Consider the following 25916-nt stretch of genomic DNA (forward strand, 5'->3'; position numbering starts at 1 on the left):
CTTCCAAGGCATGCAGAAGACAGCATCTGTGTTCTACCAGGGTCTGCCTACATCTCAGCATGGGGCATGTAAGAGGAACAGCAAGCAGCGTTGGAACTCACAGGACACAGCTGAGCAGCCAGCAAAACCATGCCAAATGAGCCTTGGAGAGGCAGAGTCCTGAGGACTGCATGTCCCCAGAACCTCATGCTGTCCTCACAGCCGCCACATCCCTCATAATCCATGAGTTGTATGAAAACTTTAAAGGGGTTCCCAGCCCCTCCTGGGGCAGTGTTACTGGTACCTAGAATAATAGTGATCAACTTTTTACAAGCATTGCTGCTTGTGGTAGTTTGAATGTAAATGGCCCCCATAATCTCATAGGGAAAGGCACTATTAGCAGGTGTGGCCTTGTTGGAGGAAGTGTGACACTGTGGAGGTGGCCTTTGAGGTCTCATATATGCTCAAGATAGTGCCGAGTGTTTCAGTCAACTTCCTGTTGCCTGCAAGATGTAGGACTCTCAGTTGCATTTCCAGCATCATGTCTGCCTGCACCACTATCTCCCCACCATGATGGTGATGAACTGAACCTCTGAGCTGTAAGCTGCCTCCTCAATTAAATGTCTTCCTTTATAAGAGTTGCCGTGGTCATGGTGTCTCTTCACAGCAACAGAAACCCTAACTAAGACACTGCTGGAACAGATTAATAACGCAATCACCACCCTTAGAAAGAGTTTAGACAAGTAGATTGTTAGTAAAGTTAGGTTAAGATGTTTTTTGTTAATGGCTTCCATATAAAAAAAATCTTGAGGAACAATTTGAGGTTTAAAAGGTCATGCTTTTGATAGTTGAGCAAGGGACTTGTTGAGGTCAAGGAACAAAACAAATGCAGTTCAGTGTTAGGGACCAGCCCTGACTTAAAATATTTCTCGTACCAGAGTGGAGGTGTAGGAATAAATGAAGCACTGCTCATGCGACAGCATCAGGAGGGAGTTTCAGAGATCCTTCATGAAATCCTGAACTCACATCCTGAAAATCACCCGCGTTTATTTTCCAAACAACTTTTATATCAAAATGTAAACTGAGGGGGAAATCCATTAGCACTCTATTTCCTAAGTAGTAGGGGAAAGACTCTGGTCACATCTTGCCTATCTTTGTCCATTTTGTCACGTTTATGCCCATGCCCATTTTGTCACGTAGACTGAAAAAATGCCTCTTTCTTAGACAACCTCCTAATTTACAATAGAAGGAGCAGGACGACATTAGCATATCCTGAACTCTTGTTTAGGATGGCATCAGGTTGTTTTTACTATTTAAAAGCTAGGACACCACCTTCTGTGTGGCAGGTGCAAATTTTTCCTTGTAGGTCGCTCAGAGTTCTCTGACTGCCAGACAGTGTAGGAATATGGACCTGTATAATTCGGCCCCTACAGTCCAGTTATTACTAACCGACATGCCTTTCTTGCTAGGATAGGTTGGTGATCAAAGGCAATGATTTGTTCTTTATACCTATTTCTACCCTCAGCTTTCTGATATAATTTAATAAAAAATTATCAATGAATGAGTATGTACCCTGAGGATTACAGTGGAAATTCCTGATTGTTTTTTTATATATAAAAGTACAGATTTATAATTTTTAAAAAGTTTTTTTTAATTATTACCTTTTGAGATAAATAATAAAATGATTGATCCTTTCTTTGTAACTGCAAAATTTAGCCTGGAAGTAAAAGAACTGGCTGAGAAAAATACCTTGCTTGCTCACCCTCTGTTAATCTATAACAAGTTGTTTAGACAGGAATGTATGTGGGTTCTTGGGAATAATTTCTTTTACATATAATACATAAAATGTTTAATCATGTAAGGGATATGGGAAACATGCTAATTTTTTACTTTTATTTATTGTAATCATTCACTTAAAAATAGAATGTAACCATATTGTAATTTTTATATTACTTAAAAGATTTTGCTGGGGTATATAAGTTGTAAGGGAAAAAAATAGAGTCAGAGGAAGAAAAAAGGAAAGGGTTAGAAGGAGAACACCAGGAAAGATGTAAGAGGATGTCAGGAAGGAGGAAATAAAAAATAAAAGAGAGAGGCCTGACAGTTGAAGGTGTGTGTGCATGCTCCCCTTATTCACCGGCCCCAGAGAGCTAAGTTTTACTTTCTCAGACTAAAAGATCAATTGTGTGATTATGCACGACTCCCAGTCAGTTCCTGAGCTGCTGAAAACTGACTTTACAGGAGCACCTATTGAGACGCCATTTAAAAAGAATTATTGAAATGAGAAGGCATGGAGACTTACTCCAAGTTCTAGGGAGCGGCTAATGCTAACAGTGTATGACAGAGCTGTATTCTCTGCTAAGAAGTTCTGTAAGGCTGAGGCGTGAATCTGTGGAAGTGCAGCTTCAGCTGCACTGGATAGCCCAGGATGCTGAAGACGCAGCCCGTGCCCAACATCTAGGGAGCAGGAGGCAGAGAGATCCCTGGAACTTGCTGACCAGCTAGTCTTGCTAAATTTGTGATGTCCGAATTCACAGATAGATCTTGTCTCAAAAATCAAATGTAAAGTGGAAAATAATAGAAGCTACGCAATATTGACCTCTGGCTTACACCCACACACACACCACATACACACAATTTTAGAACACAATAGAATGTGACTGCCTGTTCCTGAGGTGGCATGGGAAGATTTGAGCATAATTTCCATACACAAGGCTCACATTATTCTTGGAAGAATGCATTTTTCATGCCCACCTCAATAAAAACCTCAAGGAACAGACTCAAGACAACTGGTTCTGTGTTCTTTTCCTGGTTTGCCTGCCTCACCCATTTTGCAAAGTGTCCTTTCCTTCCTCCCTCCCTTCCTTCCTACTCTGGTTTCATTAATAACTCTCTGTGTTCGCTAGTTTTAATTGTCAACTAGCCACAACCTAGAATCACCTGAGAAGCGTCTTGATGAGGAATCATGTAGACCAGGTTCCCCGCAGGCAGGTCTGTAGGAGACTGTCTTCATTTAGTCATTTAGTTAATAGAGGTAGAAAGACCGATCCTGTTTGTGGGCAGTTCCAGTTCATGGGCAGGGCCCCAGACTGTGAATGAGTGAAAAAAAAGCCAGCGGCAATTGGGTTGGACAACCTGAGTTCAATCTCCAGGACCCACCTGATAGAATGAGAGGAAGGATTCCTTCAGGTTGTCCTCTAACCTCCACACATACACTCATCTATGCTGAAACATGTACACATCAGGTGTGGTGCTGGGACCAGCCTCAGCAGAGAAGTGGGTCTCGAACCTGGGACATCTGGAAGGTGAAATGAGTACACAAACACAGGGTTCTGATGCAAGCTGACAGGCTCTCAGCTGCAGGGCGGGTTTTTCTCCTTTCTCTGCCCCGAGTTTTGATCCTTAGTCTTTTATTGTAAATTTTACAGAAGGAAAAAAGATTCTTTTTTCTTGCCACGGGTTAATCATTACCTGGGCAAAGCAGTTCACAGGAAGTATAAAGATTCTTTGAAATTAGAACATCATCATTCATTATGACATTTTCCCAGGTCCCAAGCCCCATGCCAGTCACTATATTCTTAATTCTTAGCTGAGTTAATCATAAAACAGCTTCTGAGGCTTTCACCTCAGAGGTTAACTACCTGCAGTTTACAGAAGCTTAGTTGAGTGGGTTTACTCCATTGTCGTACCTTTCCCATTGTTGTTCCTCACAGTTCCAACACATGTCATTTTGATTTATAAGGTCATGGGCAGTCAGCCCCAAAGGTTCTTCAGAAACTTTATTCATCATAGCCAAGTTCTTTTCCATTTCAGTATAATTTTGCCAAGTTTCATAATTAGGCAAAGAACAATTTCTGCATTTTCCCCAAATTCCCCCCAATTCTTTCATCAGTCAGTTTTCCCCATGACCTGCTTTACAGCTTTAGAGCCTGCCCGCTCTATCAGATCAGAAAGTTCATATTATCGTACAGCACATCCATTTTTTTTTTCAGAAGCCACTGGAGTGGAAGGAAAAAGGAACATGAAGAGCAAGTGCACTAGTAGAATTGCTAAAACCAGAAGCCTCTGTAACATTGCGAATGCAGATACCACGGAAGTGGCCCTCGGGGCACGTAGGTGTTTTCTCCTTAGCCCTCAAGTAGCACTCATTTAGCTGCCACTGGGTTTCCTGGAGGGAACTGCTTCCTGCATCTCAGGAACCGCATGTGGAGGAGGTTTATGCTTTGCCATCTCCGGCAGCCTGGCATATACACAAAAATTGTAAAAAACAAAAAATGGGGTTCAGCCATTAAGTGTAGCTGCTGCTCTTCCAGAACACTGGAGTTCGATTCCCAGCACTCACATTTGACTACTTCCATCTCCAGAGGACCCAGCACCCTCCTCCAAACTCCTTAGCGGCACACCCGTGCATGTGGTGCGTATACACATAATCATTTTTGCTGAATATGGTGACATATTCCTTTAATGCCAGCACTTAAGAGGCAGAAGCAGGAAGGTCTTTTTGAGTTCTAGGCCAGTCTGGTCTACGTAGAGAGCCCCAGGCCAGTGTTGGGGTGGGCTACATAATGAGACTGTCTTAAATGAAAGTTCCATAATAAGAAGATAGCACATTATGAAAATATTGTTGCCAGTACTTCATAAGGAACGTGGAGTATGAGGACGCTGGAAAAAAGGAAATCAAAGGTGAGTGATATTTGATGGCAATTCACAGCGTTTAAGTTTGGCAGAGAAGGAAGAGTACCTGCGGGAAGAAGGAAGAGTACCTGCGGGCTTCCAATGACTACAATTCCCAGAAGGCCTCAGTGCGGCCTCCCGGCCGGATGCACTCTCGATTTGAGCACTGCTGGTCCGAACTGGGCAGGGGTCTCCGGCGACAGCGTTCATGGCGTCACCTAGCAAGGCAGTGATTGTTCCCGGGAACGGAGGCGGGGATGTGGCCACCCAGGGCTGGTACGGCTGGGTGAGAAAGGGACTGGAGCAGGTAAGGAATTTCAGCCACTGCCCTGCGGTCAGCTTGGCGCGGAGCGGAGGGAGGGAGGACGATGGGCGAGGCTCGAGCCTGTGCCCACCTTCCTCCAGATTAACACAGTGTGTGAGTACTCGACGATGCTAGCACCTCAAGCCTTAGATCTAAACTAGTGGCGAGGATCTTGCCTGGCGAAGCAGCCCAAAAAGCTGAGGTCTCAGTTTTTGAGACTGAGAAGAACCCTGTTATACAGAGAATGCCCCCCCCACCCCAATCTGCTGCCAGTTCAGATTCGAGCCTTCCCAGATAATTTTATGTTTATATTCACTAATTTAGAGTTTTTTTTTAAAAAGATTCACCACGTAACCTTTGATATATATACAAAGGATGTATATAAGGTGTAATACGCTACCAAACTGACCAAAAAAAAAAAAAAAAACCCCAAAAAAATCGGTGCTATTCAAGCCCAAGGTTTTTGATTGTGTGCCATTGAGCTACACTCTTCGCCCAAATTAAACTCTAGAACATCGCCAGTATCTTCTAACTGATCTGCCTGCCTCCTGCCCCATCCCTATGACAGTCTGTAGTACATTTTGCTTCTCTTTATTGTATGTGGGAGGTGCTTGTGGAGGTGAGAAGACAATTTTGTGTAACCAGTTTCTTTTTACCTATACATGGGTTTGGGAATCGAACTCAGGAACCCATGTGTATAATCTTGTATGATATTGTTTAATTTGGCTTCTGTGTGAGCTTTATAGAAACAGCATTGCACCCTAGCTTATCCTTTGCTGCTTGACTTTTAAGAAAAGAAGCTGCTTTGGCCTCTAGAACAGAATTTCAGGAGAAAATACAGTCCGTTTGGAATGTAACTTCAGGGTTGGGGCTGAAAGCTATGGGCAAAGCTACCGAACTCAAAGGTCCAGCTGGAAATGGCCAGCAGGGTGGGATGCCCAACTATCTCTATGGCATATCTATATTATTTTTTAATTTCTTTCTGGAATGCAGTCTGTTTGGCTCAGGCCATTCTGTCTCTAGCACATCCACTTGGGCCTTCTCCGTAGATGGAGGCCCTAAGGATAAGCAGGTTCCAAGTGCAGACACAGGTTCCTGTGGAGTTCTACAAAACATGGGTGTATATTCATCTGTAACGTAGCTTAATCCATCTCATTTCACAGTCAGCAAATACTTACTGAATTGAGCAAGATCACATCAGGTGTCACTTTTTTTTTTTTGAGTTTTAGTTGGAATTAAGCTCTTTATTATAGCTTTTTCTTCCCCCTTAAATCTCAGGTTCCGGGTTTCCAGTGTCTGGCTAGAAACATGCCTGACCCAAGTAAGTTTTAAACTTGCTTTTGAAAAGCCTCATCCATTAATTAGAGTTTGAGCTCACCATCTGGGGGTGAGGGGAGGGAAACTGGAGTATCATAGTGAAAGAACAAAGATAAATACACACTAAGAACAAATAAAGCAAGGAGCTCCAGGAGGCAGGTGTAAGCCAAAAAATATGGAAGATTTCAGGAAGAACCAAGAAAAGCACCTGGGCATGGTAAAATTTAATTTTTTACTTTGTAAGCTAGCAACTTTATTGGCCCTGTTGAATGTCTGCAGACATTTTCAGGCAAAATGTAGGTAAAACTACAGATAAAATAAAACCTTACAGTTGAGTTCCTAAATAGTTAAAAATATAAGATTTCCTCCTTTTGTTATGGGTGCATCTTGGTTCAGGAAAGAAATATATATTATACATGGGTTTAGAATGTTGTCAAGAGGTTTTGTGTGTGTGTGTGTGTGTTTGTGTGTTTCTCAGTACTGAGACTGAACCTAGGGGTCTCACACATCCTGGGCAAGTGTTCTGCCTCTGAACTGTATCTCTACCTTGTGGGTATTTGTTTGCGAAGTTTAAATTTTTACATAAAAATTTCAGAGTTGAGGTCAGTATGTGGTATATGCCTTTAAACTCGACAGTTGGGAGCCTGAGACAAGGGAATTCTGATGTGGGCTACACAGCAAATTACATACTAGCCTGTGTTACATAGTGAGGCTCTTTCTCGAAAAAGAGGGGAAGCTTCACTTCAATTGTAATGTATTATTTCCTTTTTTTTTTTTTTTTTTTTAAATAAGACCGTGGTGGGGGAAGCAAAGCTCTTCACTAAAACCGTAAGACAGAGATCTTAGGCTCTGATAACAGCCTCATCCCTCCCCACTTCTGCCTCAGTTTAAAAGTGGTGAGCTGCTGTTCATTAGAGGTGGGACAGCATCACTTACAGACTGCCCCCTCTGAGTACCAGACTGTTTTACCCTGAACACAGTTACAGCCCGGGAGAGCATCTGGCTGCCCTTCATGGAGACAGAACTGCACTGTGATGAGAAGACCATCATCATAGGCCACAGCTCCGGGGCTATTGCAGCCATGAGGTATGACCCTGTGGGACTGCTGCCCCAGGTGTGGTCTGTAGTCATGCTTGCTGGGGAAATAGTTGTGTTTCTTAAGTTTCCATTGCAGAGGAACAGTGCTGATCTCAAAAGTGGTAACCTAATCTGCCCTAATTTCTTCCTTGTTTGTTAAGGGATTGGAAGAAACAGATTGCTTTTACCAGGTGCAGTGATCCTTTTAAAATTTCTGTAGCTCCGAAGCTTCCTGTTGCTCAGCTGTCTCCCTTCACCCCTTTTCTCCTCCCAACCAGGCATGCTGACGTCATTGTAGTTCCTGGAAAATGCCAAGTACACACCTGCCTTCCTTATCCTGCTCAGCCTTCTAGCAGGGACACTCTCTTAAAAGCTGCCTGACTTTCTCTTACCGTCTTTCTGCTTGAATGTTGTATTTTGGGTGAGATCTTTAACAATCCCATATAAAAGAGCAGCCTCACTCTGCTGGCTCTATCTCATTTGTATTTTATTACCTATAGTGCTTTTATCATCTAATATACATTGATTTCTTATCTGCCCCTATTAATTTAATAGAAGCTCCATGAAGGTGGGACTTTGTTCACTGACAAGGAATCGCAGTGCCTAGGAGAGAGTGTGACATAGTAGATGTTCAATAAGTACCTCTTGGAGACTAGAGGTTGCTTCCCTACCTACCTACAACCCCTCCCCCAATCCTTGGCATTCACAGTACACACATTTGCTTCTATCAAAATTTCCTACCTTCTCCACTAGCCTAGGGGGTAAGGGATTAGCTGGCCAAGCTGTTTCAGGTTGGGCTTCTTCCATATTTCCTCCTACCTTGGTAACAAAGTCTGTTCCAAGCAGTTATTCAAAATATCATATGAATTGTATGTCATGGAATCTTGCCACATTTTATGATGATCTTTCAGCTACACAGGTCAAGGGGATGGGTTGTAGCATACTCTGTCCTTTTGTTTATCAGCCATTGGTAAAAATGGCTATCTTCTAAGTCCTCTGAATTCATCAGGATCGTCAGCAGCCTTCTAAACATTGGCTTCTAAAGTTAGGAATAGCAAAGAAAAATGATGCGCAAACCATCAGTGTAAGGGTGTGAAGAAGCAGGGAGCTAGTACAATCATACGGGACATGCTAGCTGATTTATTAACTGCTAAGGGATATTGATCTTTCTCAATGGAAAGGGCTGGGAACACCTTAACAAGCAATCAAACAGTATCATTGATAGTGGGACACACATCATGTGTCCCTGAAGTGACGACCCTATCTTGCCAAAAATATATAATCTCAGTTTAACTGTGAGAAAATGAATTTAGCTTAGGGAACTGACCTGAACTTTATAAAGAATATAGGCAGCGGTATATGATTGGGTATAATAATGGTACTAAGGTTATTTGAAGGGAACATGCACTAAGGTAAGTGTAAAGGGTGGAAAGCTCAATCAGTCTGGGTGGGGCTTTTCCTGTCATGTCTTCTGGGGTTTGATATTTCTTGAGTAAGCAGGTTGGGGGTGGGAGAACTTTATTCTCAAGAATGAAACTCTAGCCCTAAACATTTCTTCTTCAAAGGTCTCAGTCTTTCCTTGGCCTGCTCTTGGCGGAGCGAGAGCATCTGTAGATAGTGGTCTGGTGGTCTACAGAGGGTGCTGTTCACAGAGCAGTAAGGCTTTTCCTGCCCGTAAGGAGACAGTGATCGTGTGTCTGGGCGTGAGGACAGTTGTAATACGACACAATGAGAACACATGTACGGGGCAGCGGAAGTACTTTTCTAGCATTGTCCAGTTTTTCTTACATTACAGGTTCCTGGGCCTTAATCCCATTTCTCTGAATTCCATGCTCTGGGGCCGAGTCTAGGATCTCATTGGAATGTAGACGCACACTAAAGGTGAATGAGTGCACACAGCAGTGATTATTTTCTTGCTTGCATCTGTCTCGGTAGCATATACCTCCTTTCTGTGAACTCATATCAGATGGCTTACTGCTTTTCAGATTTAATAAGGCCATACATTACTGACACTATCTTTCTCATGCCAGGTATGCAGAGACACATCAGGTATATGCTCTTATACTGGTGTCTGCATACACATCAGACTTGGGAGATGAGAACGAGCGTGCAAGTGGTAAGTCTGTAGGGAGAACACCCAGGAAAGCCCTTCTCTAGGCACGGGATAGACTGCCAAGTTTACAAAGTAGTTATTCTCTCTCAGATAGCCCTAAAAATATAACAGCAAATTTATATTTATATTATATAATAGCAAGTGAGACATTTCCCACCTATTTTTTCCAATCTGAAGTCTAGAATGAATCCCAGGACCTGGTTTTACTTGAGCCTCTTTGTCTTCGCAAGTCAGTATGGTATCAAGTCCTACAGATAGGAAAACCAAAGAACTGTCCTGAATTTAAGCCCCTGATCCTTTGCACCTCTGTGAGGACCCCCACTAGATACTTTTAGATATCTAGGGTGATGATTCATGCATATCGATAGGCTATTTTTTTTTTCTGTAGGGTACTTCAGCCGCCCCTGGCAGTGGGAGAAGATCAAGGCCAACTGCCCTCACATTGTACAGTTTGGCTCCACTGATGACCCCTTCCTTCCCTGGAAGGAACAAGAAGAAGTGGCAGATAGGTTGGATGCCAAATTGTACAAATTCACCAACCGTGGTCACTTTCAGAACACGGAGTTTCCTGAACTAGTTAGTGTGGTGAAGTCTATGCTAAAAGTACCAGAATAGTTGGGATGACTCCTGCTCTCCAACATGCCACACAGTACTAAACTTGAAATGCCTACTTATGCTACAGAAGTGCCTGAAAAACAAGCCTGTTCGAACACTCACACTAAGCTGCTAGCATTCTCAGTTCCCATAGCTTAACTCTTCTTCAAAAGTGGTAACTATAGAAGTATTTTCTGTTTGATAGGGAACACAGAGGGAGTTTGTTTAGCCATCCTACTGATCCAGGGAGCAAGTCAGAAATAGAACCAGACATGGTGGTGTCTCCCTGTAATTCCAGCACTTGAGGAAGCAGGGACCAGGAGGGGAAGGCTAGCCTGACCCTGTCTCAGTAAAGAAACAGCAAGTAGACTCAGGTATCCTGAGTCTCATTCCAAATTATAACTCAGTAACTTCTGCAAGGTGTGACCTACTCCCGACATCCTAGTACTTGGGGAGCTGAAGAAAGTAGATCTGGAATTTGAGGCCTTCCTAAGCTAAATATTTAGCAAAACCCTGTCTCAAAAAACAAAACAAAAAACCCAAAGAAACAAAAACTAAACAAATTTTTATGAAACGTATGAGAGACACCTTTTCTTTCTGAAGTAAAATTTTCTCTTACTGGGATAAAAAAAAACATGATTAAAAGTCCAGAATGTTCTTAGAATTCAAAACTCTAGCTGCTGCTTCATGCTGGCTCAAGATAGCAATTTCAAATTTGGGTCTTCATCACTCAGATCCCTGACCCCATCCCAGGTCCTTCTGACAAGATGAGAGACCAGCATATAAGGATCCTGAGTCAGGAAGCTGCAGGGGACAGATATCTGCATAGCTTGTCAGGCAGACTCGCAGGATCAGGGCATTGGGAGTGCTGCAGTACAGGAATGTGACAAGTGTTAAGTGTTGGTCTTTTTTCTAAGCTGGGGACTATATGCATATAATCCCTACATGAAGTATGACAGCTGGCAACTCTGTAATTGAACAATTTGGAAAAGCTACAAGACAAAGACCAAGTTATCCATTTGTAAATTTAGTCATAAAAGTTTTAGATTCTCTATAGTACAGGCAGTGGTGGGGCACACCTTTAATCCCAGCACTTGGGAGGCAGAGGCAGGTGGATTTCTGTGAGTTCAAGGCATGGTCTACAGAGCAAGTTCTAGGACAGGCTACACAGAGAAAAAGAAAAAAGAAAAAGCCTAAGATAACCAAAATGAACGTAAGGGAGCAATTTGTACTGTTAAGTTTTAAGTTATCTTCCAAAAGAACTTCCTACAATGCAAGTTCAATTCTTGTAAAGAGTTCAACCTCTTAACTTCTAGAGATCATTCAGGCATTCCAAGATTTTTCTTACACTTTCATTAAAAAAAGAACCCCTTTTAAAATAATGTACTTTATATTAACATATATTGGATTACAAGATGGTTTCATCATGATATTTTCACTCATGTTTATAATGTAAAAAAATAAAAACTTTTATTTCCCAGGATTTTCTGACTATTGTGATGCCAAAGATCTCCAGTGTACTTAAACTTGGTGATGCAGAACCTGTGATGGATGCAGAAATGTGAGTTTCCACACTTCTATCCCTAGATGGGGTGCAAAGCTGTTGTGAGATGATGTGGGGGTTCTAAATGTAATATAAGCCAGGAGATTCTTTAACTTTTAACAGTAGGTATCTTTGGAGGAGAGACAATCACATAGGTCTACTGTAAGTGTTTTTTGAGACAGGGTTTCTCTAAGAGCCCTGGCTGTTCTAGAACTCACTCTGTAGACCAGGCTGGCTTTCCAAATGCTGGGATTAAAGGTGTGTGCCACCACTGCCTGGCAGGTGAATATATTTTTATTCTGTGGCAGAAAACAAATTGTGAACTAATGTTATCTATATAAGTTAATAATTTTTTAAGAATTTAAAAACAAAAGCAAATCATTACTAATCTCAAATTCAAGTAGACTCAAACTTGGATTATAGGTTTGGTCCAATCACTGCTAAAATGTCTGCTGACTAAATTAGATATATCTATTAATGTTTTTAAATTAATGTTTTTTCCTAACTTTCAAATAACTTGTTTAAAATCTTAATTATAGACTGATAAATTTCAGTGTGAGATTCAGTAACCCGCTGACGGAGAGCATACAAGCGAGCGCTCTATTGAGCTGCACTATCTCTTTTTTTTCCTTTTCGGTTTTTTGAGACAGGATTTCTCTGTAGCTTTGGAACCTTTCCTAGAACTCACTCTGTAGACCAGGCTGGCCTTGAACTCACAGAGATCCGCCTGCCTCTGCCTCCCAAGTGCTGGGATTAAAGGCGTGTGCCACAAAGTGCCCAACTAAACCTTAGTTCTTTAGGCTCTTGTTTCAAGTGCTGGCAAGCCAGCTGGCTCGGGGTCACTGTACTAAACACCAAATATCGACTATTTCCATCATAATAGAAAATGCTACTTGACCAGATGTTACAGTATAAACTTCTAACCCAGCAGGAGGGAGGTAGAGGCAGGACTGAGTTCAAGATCCTGTCTTACTGGACCACAGTGCTGCAGGGCACATATTTTGTATTTGTCCTTCACCTGCCACATAGTAAATTCTTCCCTTCACTGTTGAGCTGGTGGTTGGATCAGAGGCCTCCACATATGAGGCGTGTGTCCCATCACAAATTGAGTTGTTGATTACTCTGCTTAATTGATCACCATCAAAACTCTTCTATAAAACATTTATTGTCAAATTGGAAATTCTGTAGAAGCCACATAACTATTCATTAAAAACCATTAAATAGACTTATGACGTCAAATTTTGTTTTGTTTTTCGAGACAGGGTTTTTCTGTGTATTGCTGGCTGTCCTGGAACTCGCTCTGTAGGATTAGGCTGGCTTCAAACTCAGAGATCCACTTGCTCATACCTCTACCTCCCAAGAGCTGGCATTAAAAGCAAGCACACCATGACTGGCAATGTAGGATCACTTTAAAACAGAATCCTCAACAGACTGAATGTGTTCTCGGGTGGGAAAGACTGAAGTATGTGGACTTCATCTGCAGTTTGATGTTGTGGCATCATGATTTTAGATGCCCACAATTTCTTCTGATTCTAGCTTATTTCTGTAGGCAAATTCATTTTATTTATAGTACAGCTGCTATGTTTTACTAAATTTATCTCTCTCTCAGTTAGTACTCAAGAGTAAATATGCTACGAGCAAAAAATATTCAGTAAAAATATGCTATGAAGAAAAACTTTTAAAGTATCTCTTTATTCTGGTGAGGCAAGGAACACTTCTAGCCACTAACTGCAAATTTAAAACAGTATCTAATCATCAAGACAATACAAAGCCATGTATGGCTGCTAAATGCCAGTAATCCCAGCACTTAGAGGCTAAATCAGGACCACCATGAGTTCAAGGCCAGCCTAGACCATAAAGTGAACTCCAGGGTAGTGTGGGCTAGAGTGAGATTCTTCTCCAACAAAACAAAAAAGACAAAATAGACAGCATATTAAACATTTTTTTTAAAAAAATTCTTTCTCCCTTTTGTAAGTCTCTTACGTATCTAGTTTTCTAGGAAAATAAGACTAGTGCTTATTGGATAAGCCAGGCAGGTCCAGGAAGAATGAACACTTTTTTACCATGTCAGCCTCACTAGAGATAGAAGAGGAACCTGCATTTAATATATAATCTAACACTTAAGAGCTGGTGTCATTAAATGCTTATTCTATAGAGCTAGACATAGAATTCATTGATAATGAATTGATAATGACCTAGCAAGTTGGATTTTATTGGTCCCATTTATCTCAAGGGAACTCCAATGATGCTGTACACTTAGAATACTACCAAATGGTAGAGCTCAGCTTCAAAGAAGAGTGGGCTGTGAGCCCTTTCAGTTGGCCCATGCTTTTGGCTTGCATAAAGAAACTTTTAAGACACAAAGTAAGCTGGGCATAGTGGAGGAGGCAGAGACAGGTGGATCTGAGTTCAAGGCTAGCCTGATCTGCAAAGTTCCAGGGCAGCCTGAGCCACACAGAAAAACCTCATCTCAAAAAAAAAAAAAAAAAAAAAGACACAAAGTAAAAATCAAATGCTGAGATCCTTAAAGATATATGGCTATATTCTGCATAACAGCACGGCAACTAACTTAAGTTCCAGTGCCCAACGGCTGGAGTTAACGAACTATATAGTGATGGTTTTCTGCTTAGACACATCACACCATGGTTTTTAGAAAACAAGGAAAAAAAGAGACCAGTCTAAAACACTGTAAGATAGGTTCCTACCCCTTACATTGAAGGGCATGATCTGTATTTATTTTTGAGTCCGGGTTTCTTTCTCTATAGCCCTGGCTGTCCTGAAATTCACTATGTGGTCCAGGCTGGTCTTGAACTAACTGAGACCTGCCTACCTCTGCCTCCCAAGTGCTAGTATGAAAGGACTGCACCACCATACACAGCTAGTTTTAGTTACAATTTAGTTCAATGATTAGATACTATCTCTTCTGTCTGCTTTGATAGAACACTATAGATAGTGGTTCTCAACTTTCCTAATGCAACCTTTAATGCAGTTACTCATGTTGTGGTGACCCACAACCATAAAGTTATTTTTGTTGCTATTGCATAACTGTAATTTTGCTACTGTTATGGATTGTAATGTAAATATCTGTTTTCTGAAGGTCTCAGACGACCCCTTGAAAGGGTTGTTCAACCTGAGAACTGCTGCTATAGATTGATGGTTTATCAAGAAAATATATTTAATTATCATGATTCAAAAAGCGGGAGAGTCTAGTGTGCTGGCAGATATACGATCTAACAAGGGCCCACTTCCTTATTCTTCTCCCTATATTCTCGCCTAACAGAAGCCAACAGAACACTTTGGGTCTCTTCTGTACAGGCCCTGATTCCACTCACGAGGACTCTACATTCACCATCTCTCACCTTCCAAAGGTCCTACTTATCACATTCCACACAGGGATTAGATTACAAAATTTGAATTTGATGCTGGTGGCAGAGAGGATCATACTATAGACGTAAAGTAAGAATCTGGAAAAAATTTCAGCAAATAGTAAAATTTGGTGTAGGAGGTCCTTTTATATTTGTGTTGCTTTCATTGGTTAAATAAAGAGACTTGGCCTTTTGATAGGGCAGAAACTTAGGTACGTGGGGAAAAGAGAACTGAATGCTGGGAGGAAGAAGGCAGAGTCAGAGAGCACCATGGAGCCAGCTGCCAGGTCAGACATGCTGAATCTTTCCCGGTAAGCCACAGTCATGTGGTAATATATAGATTTAATAGAAATGGGTTAATCAAGATGTAAGAGTTAGCCAATAAGAGGCTAGAGCTAATGGGCCAGGCAGTAATTTAATTAATACAATTTCCGTGTGGTTATTTCAGGGGGTTAAGCTAGCCGGGCAGTGGGCTGCGGCCCACGCCTCCCTACTACAACAAAAATTAAGCCATACAGAGAAATTTACAGCCTTAACAATGAAGGACTTGCGAGATTATCCCCTTTAGGATGGAGTATCACTGAGCTGAAGACATGTCCCAGACAACAGCATGTGGGGGTGAAAGGGCATGGAGGTGAGGAGACCCCGACAGTGTGGAAAGGGATTGTCCACTCTACCTTCAGACCCGAAGTCTGCACACACTCCCATCAGCAGCTCCCTGCTGCACCACTTGTAATTTCTCAGTGAAACCCAGGAAAAACAAAACAGAAACTGTGGTAATAAACCTGATACGATGAGTTTCAATGAAGACCTTAAGAAGTAACTTTAAGCGTGTATCTTCACACTCTAGCTGTTAGCACAGTATTTGGTTGCTCCTTTTTCCTTGGTCTTCTAGAGCTTCAAGGTATTTTTTTACTTTTACTGCAGAAGAGACTTCCCTATAAAACTTTATTAAATTTCATTTGCTTTGTGTTCTGTCTTCAGAAATAAATACATTTTCATAGCAGCAAGTCAGTATCCATCATTGTGAAGTATGCTTTCAAAGAAATTGGATGTTCCATCATGAATTATTTGCTCTCCAAGTAATTCATTTGCCAAAGTAAGTAAGATTCACAGCTCTCTATTAAAATTCGAGCCACTCTGTCATATAAATACAATTAGATGGTGAAATCTCACCACCTTCATGGCAGTCATCAAAAACCTTTAAAAGAAACATAAAAAGTTCATATTCAAATTGAAGTTTTAAAATACCAAAGCCTCATTGATTTAAAGCAGTATTAACAGAAGGAAAAGGAAACACTCTTTGAAAGGTATTGGGACTATAAGAGCACACTGTAAAGTGCCTGCTTTGTGATCACTGTTAACTATGAGCCTTTCATTTTTAGTTTGCTTTGTTTGTTTGTTTGTTTTTCTGAGACAGGGTCCTGCAAGTCACTATGTAGAACAGGCAGGCCTGAAACTCAGAGCTCTGCCTACCTCTGCCTCCCAACTGCTGGGATTAAAGGTGTGCACTATCCTGTCTGGCATGGAGTCCCTATTAACACAGTGTACAGGTGACCTCACTCACCTGCCCACTGGGTAAAAAGAAATGAGTCCTATACTTATGGACAACTTAATTTCTACTAAATTGAAGCTTATTTCATGTTTAACTATCTTTAAAGGGTGCTAAATAGAATTTCCAGGATGTTGGCTTTTGTCTAGGAGTTGAAACTGGGTCACAATGATCTTACAGGTAAGGTCAAGGGTTAGCATAATGAATATGGCAGAGTAGCAGCCCAAGAATATCCCAAAATGCCACAGGAACAGGGAGTGTTTTTGCTCTCTTTAGCCTCAGAATGTCCATCCCAGTGTTGGTAAACCAGCTAGGAATGACTGCTAAGGCACATTATTTGAAGTAACATTTTCTGCTTAAGTCTGAGTTTCTTCTTTCTCCAAGGGAAGGGCACTAGGGGAAACCTGGTGAGAGGCCCTGTGTACACTGAGCATAGGCCCTGCCACTGAGCTATACTTAGCCCTAAGTTCCCTCATTCTTTAGGGGGAATGATGCACTAGCTCCAAGGACACAGGAGGATTAGAATAAGTTTCGCTCATGGTAGCTTCTCAACAACCTTCATTTCCCTCCCTACAAAGGAGAAATGGTTAGTCTCAATGAAAATGTATCCACTTCAGGGTCAAGAACAGAAGGGCATGTCCCTACCCTCAATGTTCCAAGAAATAATATAAGACCTGTCCATTAACAGTGTGTCCATCAAGAGTCCGTGGCAGTTTGAGTGGCTCACGTGACACTTGCTGTGGGAAAGCTGGTGTGCCTGTTGTTTCTTTGTGTGGCATTTGCATGTGGTGGTGATGAAATACAGAGTGAAGCAGCTTTTACTTACGGGGCAGAGTCCACAGGGTGCCCGGACTAAGCCTGTAGGTGGGAGGATTGGGTTGACTGCCCTGTACAGTTTCATTTGTCCGTCTACACTGCCAACAGTGCCTTCCTTTGCAGCAATAATAGTCATCTCCACTTTCCCATCATAAATGAGTGTGTTCAGGATGGTCTCGATGTCCTCCATGGACAACTCCACCTAGAAAGGGGGTATGTTAGCATGCAGAAAGGACAAGAGAACATGGAGAGGCCATGTTCTGGGCAAGAGTAATGGAAGGCACAAAGGGAGTAGGCAACATTCTACATTAGCCCAAGCACAGAAGTACTCAGGACAGCTCTAACTCCATACTGATATCCTCACATGTCTTAAAAAAAACAAAAACTCACACGTCTTATGAGGTAGAATTTTTTTTTTTTTGGCAAGAATTTGATGGGAAGGGAGGAGGGGTTGGGACACCATGATAAAATAAAACCACGAAAAAGGCTGGCATTGTAGCTCAGGGGCAGGGCATGTGCTTAGCATTGAGCCCTGGGCTCACCCTAGCATCAATCAAAACCAAAACCCATAAAGAAGAAATTCCTCCCCAAGAATTTGATGGAGATTTTTTTTTCCCCCACAAGATTAGTTTCTCTGTGTAGCCCTGGTTCTAGAACTTGCTCCTGGAACTCAGAGATCCACTTACCTCTGCCTCCTGATTGATGGAGATTCTTAAAATGTCTTTAAGCAGAGAGACACTTGAGCCATGAAATAATTCTAGTTCCTAATCTTTTATCAGTGAAAAATCTAGAAACCAGGAAGTAAAAATTATTTGTCCAAATGCCACTTTGGCTTCTTTGCTGATCATGAAAAACATCAGTCTTTTTTTCTGTGTAGCCCTGGTTGTCCTAGAACTAGCTCTGTAGACCAAGCTGGCCTTTAACTCACAGAGATCCACTTGCCTCTGCCTCCTGAGTGCTAGGATTAAAGGCTTGTGCCACCCACCACCACCTGGCATCAGTGTCTTTATGTAAAGGTCTTCAAAGGGTGCTGATGATACCACTTACATTTCATTAAGTAAGACAGTATCAATAAGTGACACTAATGTGACAAGCTCAACTGTCACACATTCAAGAACTTATCAGAACAATTTGACTTTGGGTGGTGAACGGCACAGCTAGGACTGTGCTCAAGAATAGTTCAGCCGAAATCAGCCCACCAGGAGGGCCTCTGTCTACTTTAGGACAGTGCTTTTCCAAAGTGGGTTCAGCAGAATGTGTACATGAAAGGGGGGCTGGGTCAAATACACTGTAATACAGCCTGGGAGGAAGACAGTGTAGAAAGTAAGTTCTGACCTTACTGATGCCCAATTCACAGATGTACTTCCACACTTCATGGGATGAAGCAAACGAGCTGTTTCTTTGAATCATTGGATTCTGTTTACTTTCTCTTGCGGTTTCTGCCTAGAAGGGTAGAACAAGAAACTCAAGCAAGAATGCATGTTAGTGCTTTCTGAAGTTCACACGTATGTGTCACACCAACAGCAGCACATACTGTTTAGTCAAAACTTCCAATGTTAGCATTTTCAATCTTAGAAAATATGAAATACAAGAGTAAATCTTTCAGGAAGCAGCTTTCTAAAGGCTCATAATGTTTCCTTAATGACCTCACCTTGGTTTGTAGGAATTTGAAACACTGTTGGTTAAGCACCTCAACAAATTCAGATTCAAAATCCTGGTCACTGTACCATGCTCCGCCAGTCACAGACCGGTCTGGCTGTAGGTTATAGAGCATATAAACCTTCTTTTTGGAGGCCTAGGAAAGAATACACATATCATTTGTTTATAATGTTTTTCAGAAACTTAAACCTGAAAACTGCTTATAAGTTAGAACACTTTTAGGTGTACAAAATTACTGCAAAGATAGCAGTTATCGAACTTGGGACAGTTATCTCAAAGTGAGGGCCATGTTGGGGGCAGAATTGGATAGTGCCTCTAACCCAAGTCAGAACTATACTGAAGCCGGCACTGCCCATGACTCTCTATGTATAGTAAGCAGGATCAGGAGTCTCACAGGGAGGAAAAGATTCATTTCTACAAGTACTTAGGTTAGTCCTAGTCCTTCAACCCCTAGCGGTGTGATTTCTAAAATTCTGTCACATTTATTTATTTTCTAAATTAAAAAAAAATCATTTAGTTAATGTGGTGGGTATTTGTATATGTTTATGCCTGTTACCCACAAAGGCTAGAAGAGGGTGTCAAATTTCCCTAGAATGGAGTTGCAGATGGCTGAGTAACCATGTAGGTGCTCTTCCTCTGGAAGAGCAGCCATGTTTGTAACTGCTGAGTCATACCCAAACCCCTGGTTTCTAGTTATACATTCCACATCCCACTCTGGCATCCTCCTAATTTCTAAGCAGCTTTTAAAAAGTTATGAAATGATACAGATAGCTGAGCATGATGGCATACACATGTAAATCCCTGCACTCAAGTGGCTAAGGCAGAAAAGATCCTGCATTTCTGCATTCAAGACATTCAAGACCAGCCCTGGTTATATTACTAGACTTTTCTTTCAAAATAAAATAAAACAGTCCAATTAAGATTACTTTGTGCTATGTCTATAGATACCATCTTGTTATATAGAATAGTTTAACTGCCACCAAACATTTTCTGTGCTGTATCTACTCAATTCTGCCTAGGACCCTACTCCCAAGACTAGCAAATATTTGTCTTTTTACTGTCTTAACATTCTACTTTCCCACAATGTCACCGGGTTAGCAACATCTAGTGTGCTACCTTGTCAGCATGCCTTCTTACACCAAGCAATAGGCATTAAGGTCACTCCATGTCTTCATGATAGGTCATCTTTTTATTGCTGAATATTCCAGATAGAGAGACGAGGGAAGGGGAGCGGAGGGGAGGGGAGGGGAGGGGAAACAAACCACAAACATGGTATGGAGACACAGGACAGAGAGCTTTCTCAGCTGACTTTGTTACTTATGTATACCTGCCACAGCCTAATCAGTGGACACTTGCTGAATGAGAGAATGTGCTAGGATAGCTGAGTCATCTCACACAACATGAAAATTAGGAAGCACACTCAAGGCTCCTGGCTTCCTTACTGCAGAATACAGTACAAGTTTGGTAAAAAGTTTGGCAGAGGCGAGACAGTGCAGTAGGCTGCTGCTTCAAGTCAGTACAACAAGAGTTAAATCTCAATGAATTAAAGAACAAAGGATGAAAACCCAGCTGGAACAGCTTACTTAAGTGAATATATGGAGGAAACCCAGAAAGCCAACTACTCACTGCTACAGACTTCACAGCTTTGATAAGTTTTTTACTTTCCAGATTCTTGAGAATTTTGTTGATTTCCGTTAATGGCAAATTACTTTTATATCGAATATCTCTGCTCCATATTCCTGTAAGAAAGTAGGAAAGCTGACAGCATATCCTTTAGCACAAAATTTTATAACAGTTTTGTAAAAAAAAAAAAAAAAATTAGATAAAGAAACAAAAGTACAAGAGCCAGTAACTAGGTGTATGTTTATATTCTAACTGGAAACTGCTTGGCACATCAGTGTGTTTTTTGGTTTTTGACAGGGCTTCACCATGCAGCCCTGGCTGGCCTGGAACTTGCTGCACAGATCAAGGCGACCATGAACTCTGAGATCCACCTGCCTCTGCCTCCAGAGTATTAGGATAAAGGGTGCCTCATCACCTAGTGGGGCATCTTCTAAAAATATATAACAAGAACATTTTTGTAATGGAAAAAGAAAAAGCATCAATGCTGTTGAATTAACTTAAATCCAGTCTCTCATCCAATTGTTTACCTAATCGCAATTTTCTGAGCGTTTCACTGTAAAAGTGAAACAACTTAAATTTAGGTGAGGGTCATCTGCCATCTTCAACCAGCCAAAAACCAAACCAAAACATTACTTTAGAAGTTTCAATGCACATACTTTTATTATTTAAACAACATTCCATTTGTAAGACAGAAAAAAATAAGGCTGTGGTTCTTACTCTCATTAAGTACCCATTGTGGGAAGTCATGAGTTTTCTATCAAAGAAAGAAAGCTGTATATACAGAAAGAGAATATATACAAAACATGTGCTTAGCTCCATGTGACAGGGCATGCCTGCAGTCCCACCACTCAGAAAGATGAGGAAAGAAGATAATAGAAAGCCTGCTCTACATAGTGCGATCCTCTCTTTAAAAATAGACAGAATAAGGAAGACACTTTAGGTCATCCTTCACGTGCTCACCTTTATTCCCTGCATCCTCTATGATTTGGTAGACTAATTTTTCTTGGTTATCGGACCCCTTCATTTTACTGCAGGGAATAAAGCAGAATTAAAAAAGGAAAAAAAAAAATGTGAGCTGTGCTATCATCTGCATAACTATTTAAGTTAATTGGCAGACAGGCTCTCACACTGACTTTTTGCAAAAGAGCTTACCTCAAAAAGAATGAGACAGCTGTGTGTACCAAAAACAAAAAATATCCAAAGTACAGTAAGTGGGCAAAAAAAAAAACCCAAGTTACAGAACAGTATAGATAGCATGACCCCGTTTTGTTTTTTTTTAAAAAAGAAAAGAATAGGGGCTAGAGAGTTGGCTTGGTGGTTAAGAGCACTGACTGCTCTTCCAGAGGACCCGGGTTCAAGTTCCAGCACCCACATGGCAGCTCACAACTGTCTGTAAATCAAGTTTCAGGGGATCTGACACCTTCACACCAATGCACATAAAATAAAAGTTAAAATAAATAAAAAATTCTTTAAAAAGTTAGACAAAAAAGAAAAGAATAATATATAAATATATAATCACCTATGAATATTTCAGTGTATCTAGGAGAAATTACCAGGAACAGTTACTCTGGGGAACGGAACACAGGACAGAAAGGAGGGATGGTATGAGTTTCCATCCGTTTGTTTTGTTTTCCGATTTTGAGGCAGGGTCTTTTGATGTATAGCCTGAACTGTCTTCCACCTCATGGTCCTTCTGGCTCTGTCTCCCAAGTGTCAGGATTATAGGTGTGCAGCACCACACTTAGCTACATTATGTATAGACAGACCGACAGACACACAATACTCACATGCACTAATATCATTAATCTGTGTAGCTAAGGATGGCACTAAACTTTCAGCCCTACTTTCCCAAGTGCTGAGATGTGGGTTTGTGCCACAATACCTGTTACTACGTTAGCTTTTTTCTAATACATACATTACTTTTACAATAATCAAAATTTTCTTAAAATTAAAAACCAGGTGCTTACTTACCCAGCATTCTGAGAATCCTTTATTCTATATAAAAGGCCTGTATTACTCCTTAAAAGATCCAACTGACCCTAAAGTGTTTTAAAATAGAAAACTGTCGTCAATTACTTTGGAAATACATCAATTCCAATGCTAAGTGTCAACATAGTTTTAAATGTGTTTATTATACAGACTAAATTATTTACTCAAATGTATAATATTAATTCTGTGATAAAGGGGGCAAAAAGACGAACCAATGAACAAAAGGTCTTCAGTGTTGGTATTTTATATCATGAAGCAAAGTAAGATTAAAGTGTATTCTACCATGTTTTAGAAGCTCCTTGGGTCTAGCATTAAGAGAATCCAGATGTGTGTATCACTGGGCTTGCAGCAGTTATAGGAAACTATAGCCAAGAGGGAGCCCTACTGTGCGTTAGACTGTAAAACATGTTTACATACTGGACAAACTGCAACACCTTACCTCCTTCCCCAGTCCACCAAATGGCAAAGTGGGGTCACAAAACTCAACTCAGAAGTTCCCTTCTGTCACTTATTCAGCCTATTCTAGTCACTTTCACTTACTAAACACCTGTATTGTACCAGTATTAAGACAGCTGCTTAAGGGGACAATTTGCTGATAGAATTATAAGTCTGAGGACTGAATAAAGGGCATCATGCAAGCTAGGTGATTATTCTACCACTGAGCTATACTCCCAGGCCAAAACAAATTCTAAAAAGGAAGCACACAGATGATGTTGATACTATTTGGTTAGCATCAGGAGAGAAACAAGGGTGGATGCATACTCAGAGAAAGGACTGTGGCCCAACTGGGGATCCTGGAGAAAGCAGGAAAGCTGAGCCCTGAAGGACAAGGAGTCGTTCTACACAGAAAAAGGAAGCCCAGAAATCACCAACACATTTTTCTTTGGGTGAATTACAAAGGATATTTTATTTACCAGTTCACAGAGAAAGTCTGCCAAATTCTCATCCCAAAAGGTGAAAACTAAAGCTTAACAAAAGGTTCACCCATCCCTAAAATCTCGCCGTCTAGAGCCAGACGGAAGACAAGGCTGGAAGTTTTAAAAAGCAAACAAGTCATAGCAGGGCTCTTAACGAATGACTAATAAAACGGAGAGGCCCTCGGGAAGACATTTCAAGCATGGGGCAGTACTTGGTGGAGTGTTTTTCAAAAGTTGGAGGATAGGCATGAGGGCTCCAGGTTCTTGGGCTTCACTGAAAATTCCACTGCCCTGTCTCTGGAAGCTGGGGCTGTACTTCTTCCTGCTCTTGAAAAGCTCAGAGTGACATTGTGATACCCAGTGAATAGGCTATGTGATAACTCACAAAAAAATCATAGTGGAAATATTTTATAGGGAATGGCTAAGCGCTAGCAGCAGAAAGCAAAAGAAGGTGAGAACAGATTACATCCATGTGTGCCTTGTGTCAATTAAGCTAATATAATTAGTTATAACAGAATTGCACATACTTTCTTCATCTTGCCAAATGGCAAATAATTATGTTCTCTTTCTTTTGTCTTTCCATTCAGACAGCCTAACCTTTTCCCTGGTTTGGAATCAAGTCACAGTTTTTGGCTTGACAATTAGCGTACTGGTTCACGAAAAAGAAGCTTATAGTGCTATTATTAGTTCATGTGATTACGGTGAGCAGGAACTGTTGCAGTCTACCTCCTGCGAGCTAGAGACTCAACAAGGCCAGTTGCACAGATCAGCGGTCTACAAGTGATGCACTAGTGTTAGAGATGGAGCTGTGGATGGACTCTGAGGGCCTAGGAACAAGAGTGCTAAAGATAGAAGACTGGTACTGGAAGTCAAAGCAGGTCTGGAGTAAATTCCTCTGTCCTCTTTCTATTTGTTCTGCTTAGGATGACACTAGATTGGACGGTGCCCACTCACCGTCTACTCAGTTCAGCGATTCAAATACTTCCATATTCCCAAACATCCCAGAAACAGCCTATAGCCAGTTATCTAAGAATCTCACGTCCCTGCCAATTGGCACATAAAGTTAACCATCATAATTATGTGACAGAAACCAATGAAAACCATAATAGCTAACAAATTACACAAATCTGTTGAATTCACCTTACCATAGACAACAGTCTGTTGATGGCCACTGCCCGCTGTTGGGCCTCTATGTGAGGCATTTCATTTTGAATTACTTGATCTGTGATTCCATGAGGGAACTGGTGGCACAATTCTATAATTCTAGGAATAAAGGTATTAATGATTTATGTTAGCTTTTTTCAAAGGGCAAAAGAAGGAAATGCAGTATAGCTAGATATTAAAGCTGAGACCCAATGCTATCAATGGGCAAATGTGGAATACAGAGATATGGTGGTTTACCGTAACTGGAGTCTGTCTGCAAAATTATCCCTTCCAAACAATTTCGAATATCGCCTTAGTAGTAATAAACGCATTACCCTGTTGAGAAAGTTGCTTTTACCTACGTTATAACCTAAAACTACTTGTGCGCTATGAGGAGTATTAGCTTTAAGGCACTCGCTGAATCTACTTGACTCAGTGATGCTTTGTGATCATAAACTGAACCCTGATTTAGCCCGAACGTTCTCCTATGTAATTTCCCTTGGCCACCGAGCAATCTTGAAATCGAACATGAATTCGAACATGCCCAAGGGGCAAACGCGGGTCTCTTTTCAGGCATTCAGGCCAACGTCTAGGTTCCAGGAGTGTCCTCACTACTATAACAGAATCCTGGCGATGCCAGTTACATAAAGTTCCAAGCTGTCACGCTGCTCTTCTGCCCTCCCTAGTCGGGGGAGGGGAGGGGGAGGAGTAGAACCCCGCAATCCCGTTCCCGCGTGCTCACGCAGCCTGCTCCGGCCACTCCCTGGGACTGCGAGAGAAGGGGTCCGGCTGCACTGCATTACCTGTTTTCTATTTCCACCGGATCCGCGTCCGGCGGTTGCACCTTCACCTTCACCTCAGCCATAAGGGCGGTTTTCCAGACTAGAGGAAAAATCGCCCCGGGAAGTGCGCTGAGAGCCCCGAGTACCAGAGGAGGCGCGCGCCGGGCGGGCGAGGGGCCTTTTTCGTCCGGTCGCGCCGGGCCTTCTTCGTCGGGTCGGCTTGGGGCGTCTGAGGTTTGCCTGCTCCGTTCTGCTCAGCGGTGTCGCCACAGGCTCTCTTTCTGTTATCCCAAATTTCAGTGCCTGTCCGATTAAAGGCTTGGGCCCCCGTACGCTAAATAGGGGTGCACTCTTTCAGGCCCTTCCAGTCGCCGAGAAGGCATATTATTGGATGCCTACAGCAAAGCCTCGCCCACGGAGCTGGGGGCGGGTTCCAGACAGACTCCGCGGCCCGGAGACAAGGGCGGGG

The 25916-nt window shown here is 41.8% G+C and overlaps 2 protein-coding genes across 7 annotated transcripts in view; one reads left to right on the forward strand and one right to left on the reverse strand.

The window, feature by feature from the left end:
- The first annotated feature begins 4787 nt into the window (after positions 1–4787).
- LOC130881415 (putative hydrolase RBBP9) overlaps positions 4788–25916 on the forward strand; it is a 73550-nt gene continuing 52421 nt past the window's right edge. For 2 of the 5 annotated variants that reach the window (XR_009057730.1, XM_057781003.1), the window contains exons 1-2: positions 4788–4960; positions 6236–6278. Coding sequence is in view for 2 of the 5 variants with exons in the window: in XM_057781003.1 (XP_057636986.1) it covers positions 4862–4960; positions 6236–6278 (142 nt within the window). In the remaining 3 variants the exon portion in view is untranslated. Of the gene's footprint in view, positions 4961–6235; positions 6279–7254; positions 7361–9381; positions 9468–9852; positions 11542–16044; positions 16066–25916 lie in introns of those variants that run through there. The other 3 variants (XM_057781009.1, XM_057781006.1, XM_057781007.1) reach the window with 3 other exon arrangements.
- Positions 12636–25867, reverse strand: Polr3f (RNA polymerase III subunit F). Of its 2 annotated transcripts, none has more exons than XM_057781010.1 (9): positions 24924–25422; positions 24668–24785; positions 22588–22655; positions 21577–21644; positions 20620–20732; positions 18986–19129; positions 18670–18777; positions 17345–17536; positions 12636–16167 (listed from the first exon to the last, which is right to left on the reverse strand). In XM_057781010.1, exons 1-9 carry the CDS (start codon positions 24995–24997, stop codon positions 16090–16092), a joined length of 963 nt encoding a protein of 320 aa, XP_057636993.1. In that variant the 5' UTR covers positions 24998–25422; the 3' UTR covers positions 12636–16089. The 2 variants fall into 2 exon arrangements, with proteins under 2 accessions (XP_057636993.1, XP_057636994.1); XM_057781011.1 differs by lacking the exon at positions 24924–25422 and adding an exon at positions 25469–25867 and having other exon boundaries at positions 14097–16167.

Source organism: Chionomys nivalis, chromosome 9, assembly GCF_950005125.1.
Source record: "Chionomys nivalis chromosome 9, mChiNiv1.1, whole genome shotgun sequence".
NCBI classification, from domain to species: domain Eukaryota; kingdom Metazoa; phylum Chordata; class Mammalia; order Rodentia; family Cricetidae; genus Chionomys; species Chionomys nivalis.

Bases quoted from the DNA above. Each gene is read 5' to 3' on its own strand.
- Polr3f (XM_057781010.1), bottom strand. From the start codon at position 24,997: ATGCGTTTATTACTACTAAGGCGATATTCGAAATTGTTTGGAAGGGAT. The intron at 18,778-18,985 runs GTGAGGTCATTA...CTACCCTTCTAG, and splicing joins TCAAATTCCTACAAACCAAG to GCAGAAACCGCAAGAGAAAG. The intron at 17,537-18,669 runs GTCAGAACTTAC...CCCCCTTTCTAG, and splicing joins GTGAATTGGGCATCAGTAAG to GTGGAGTTGTCCATGGAGGA.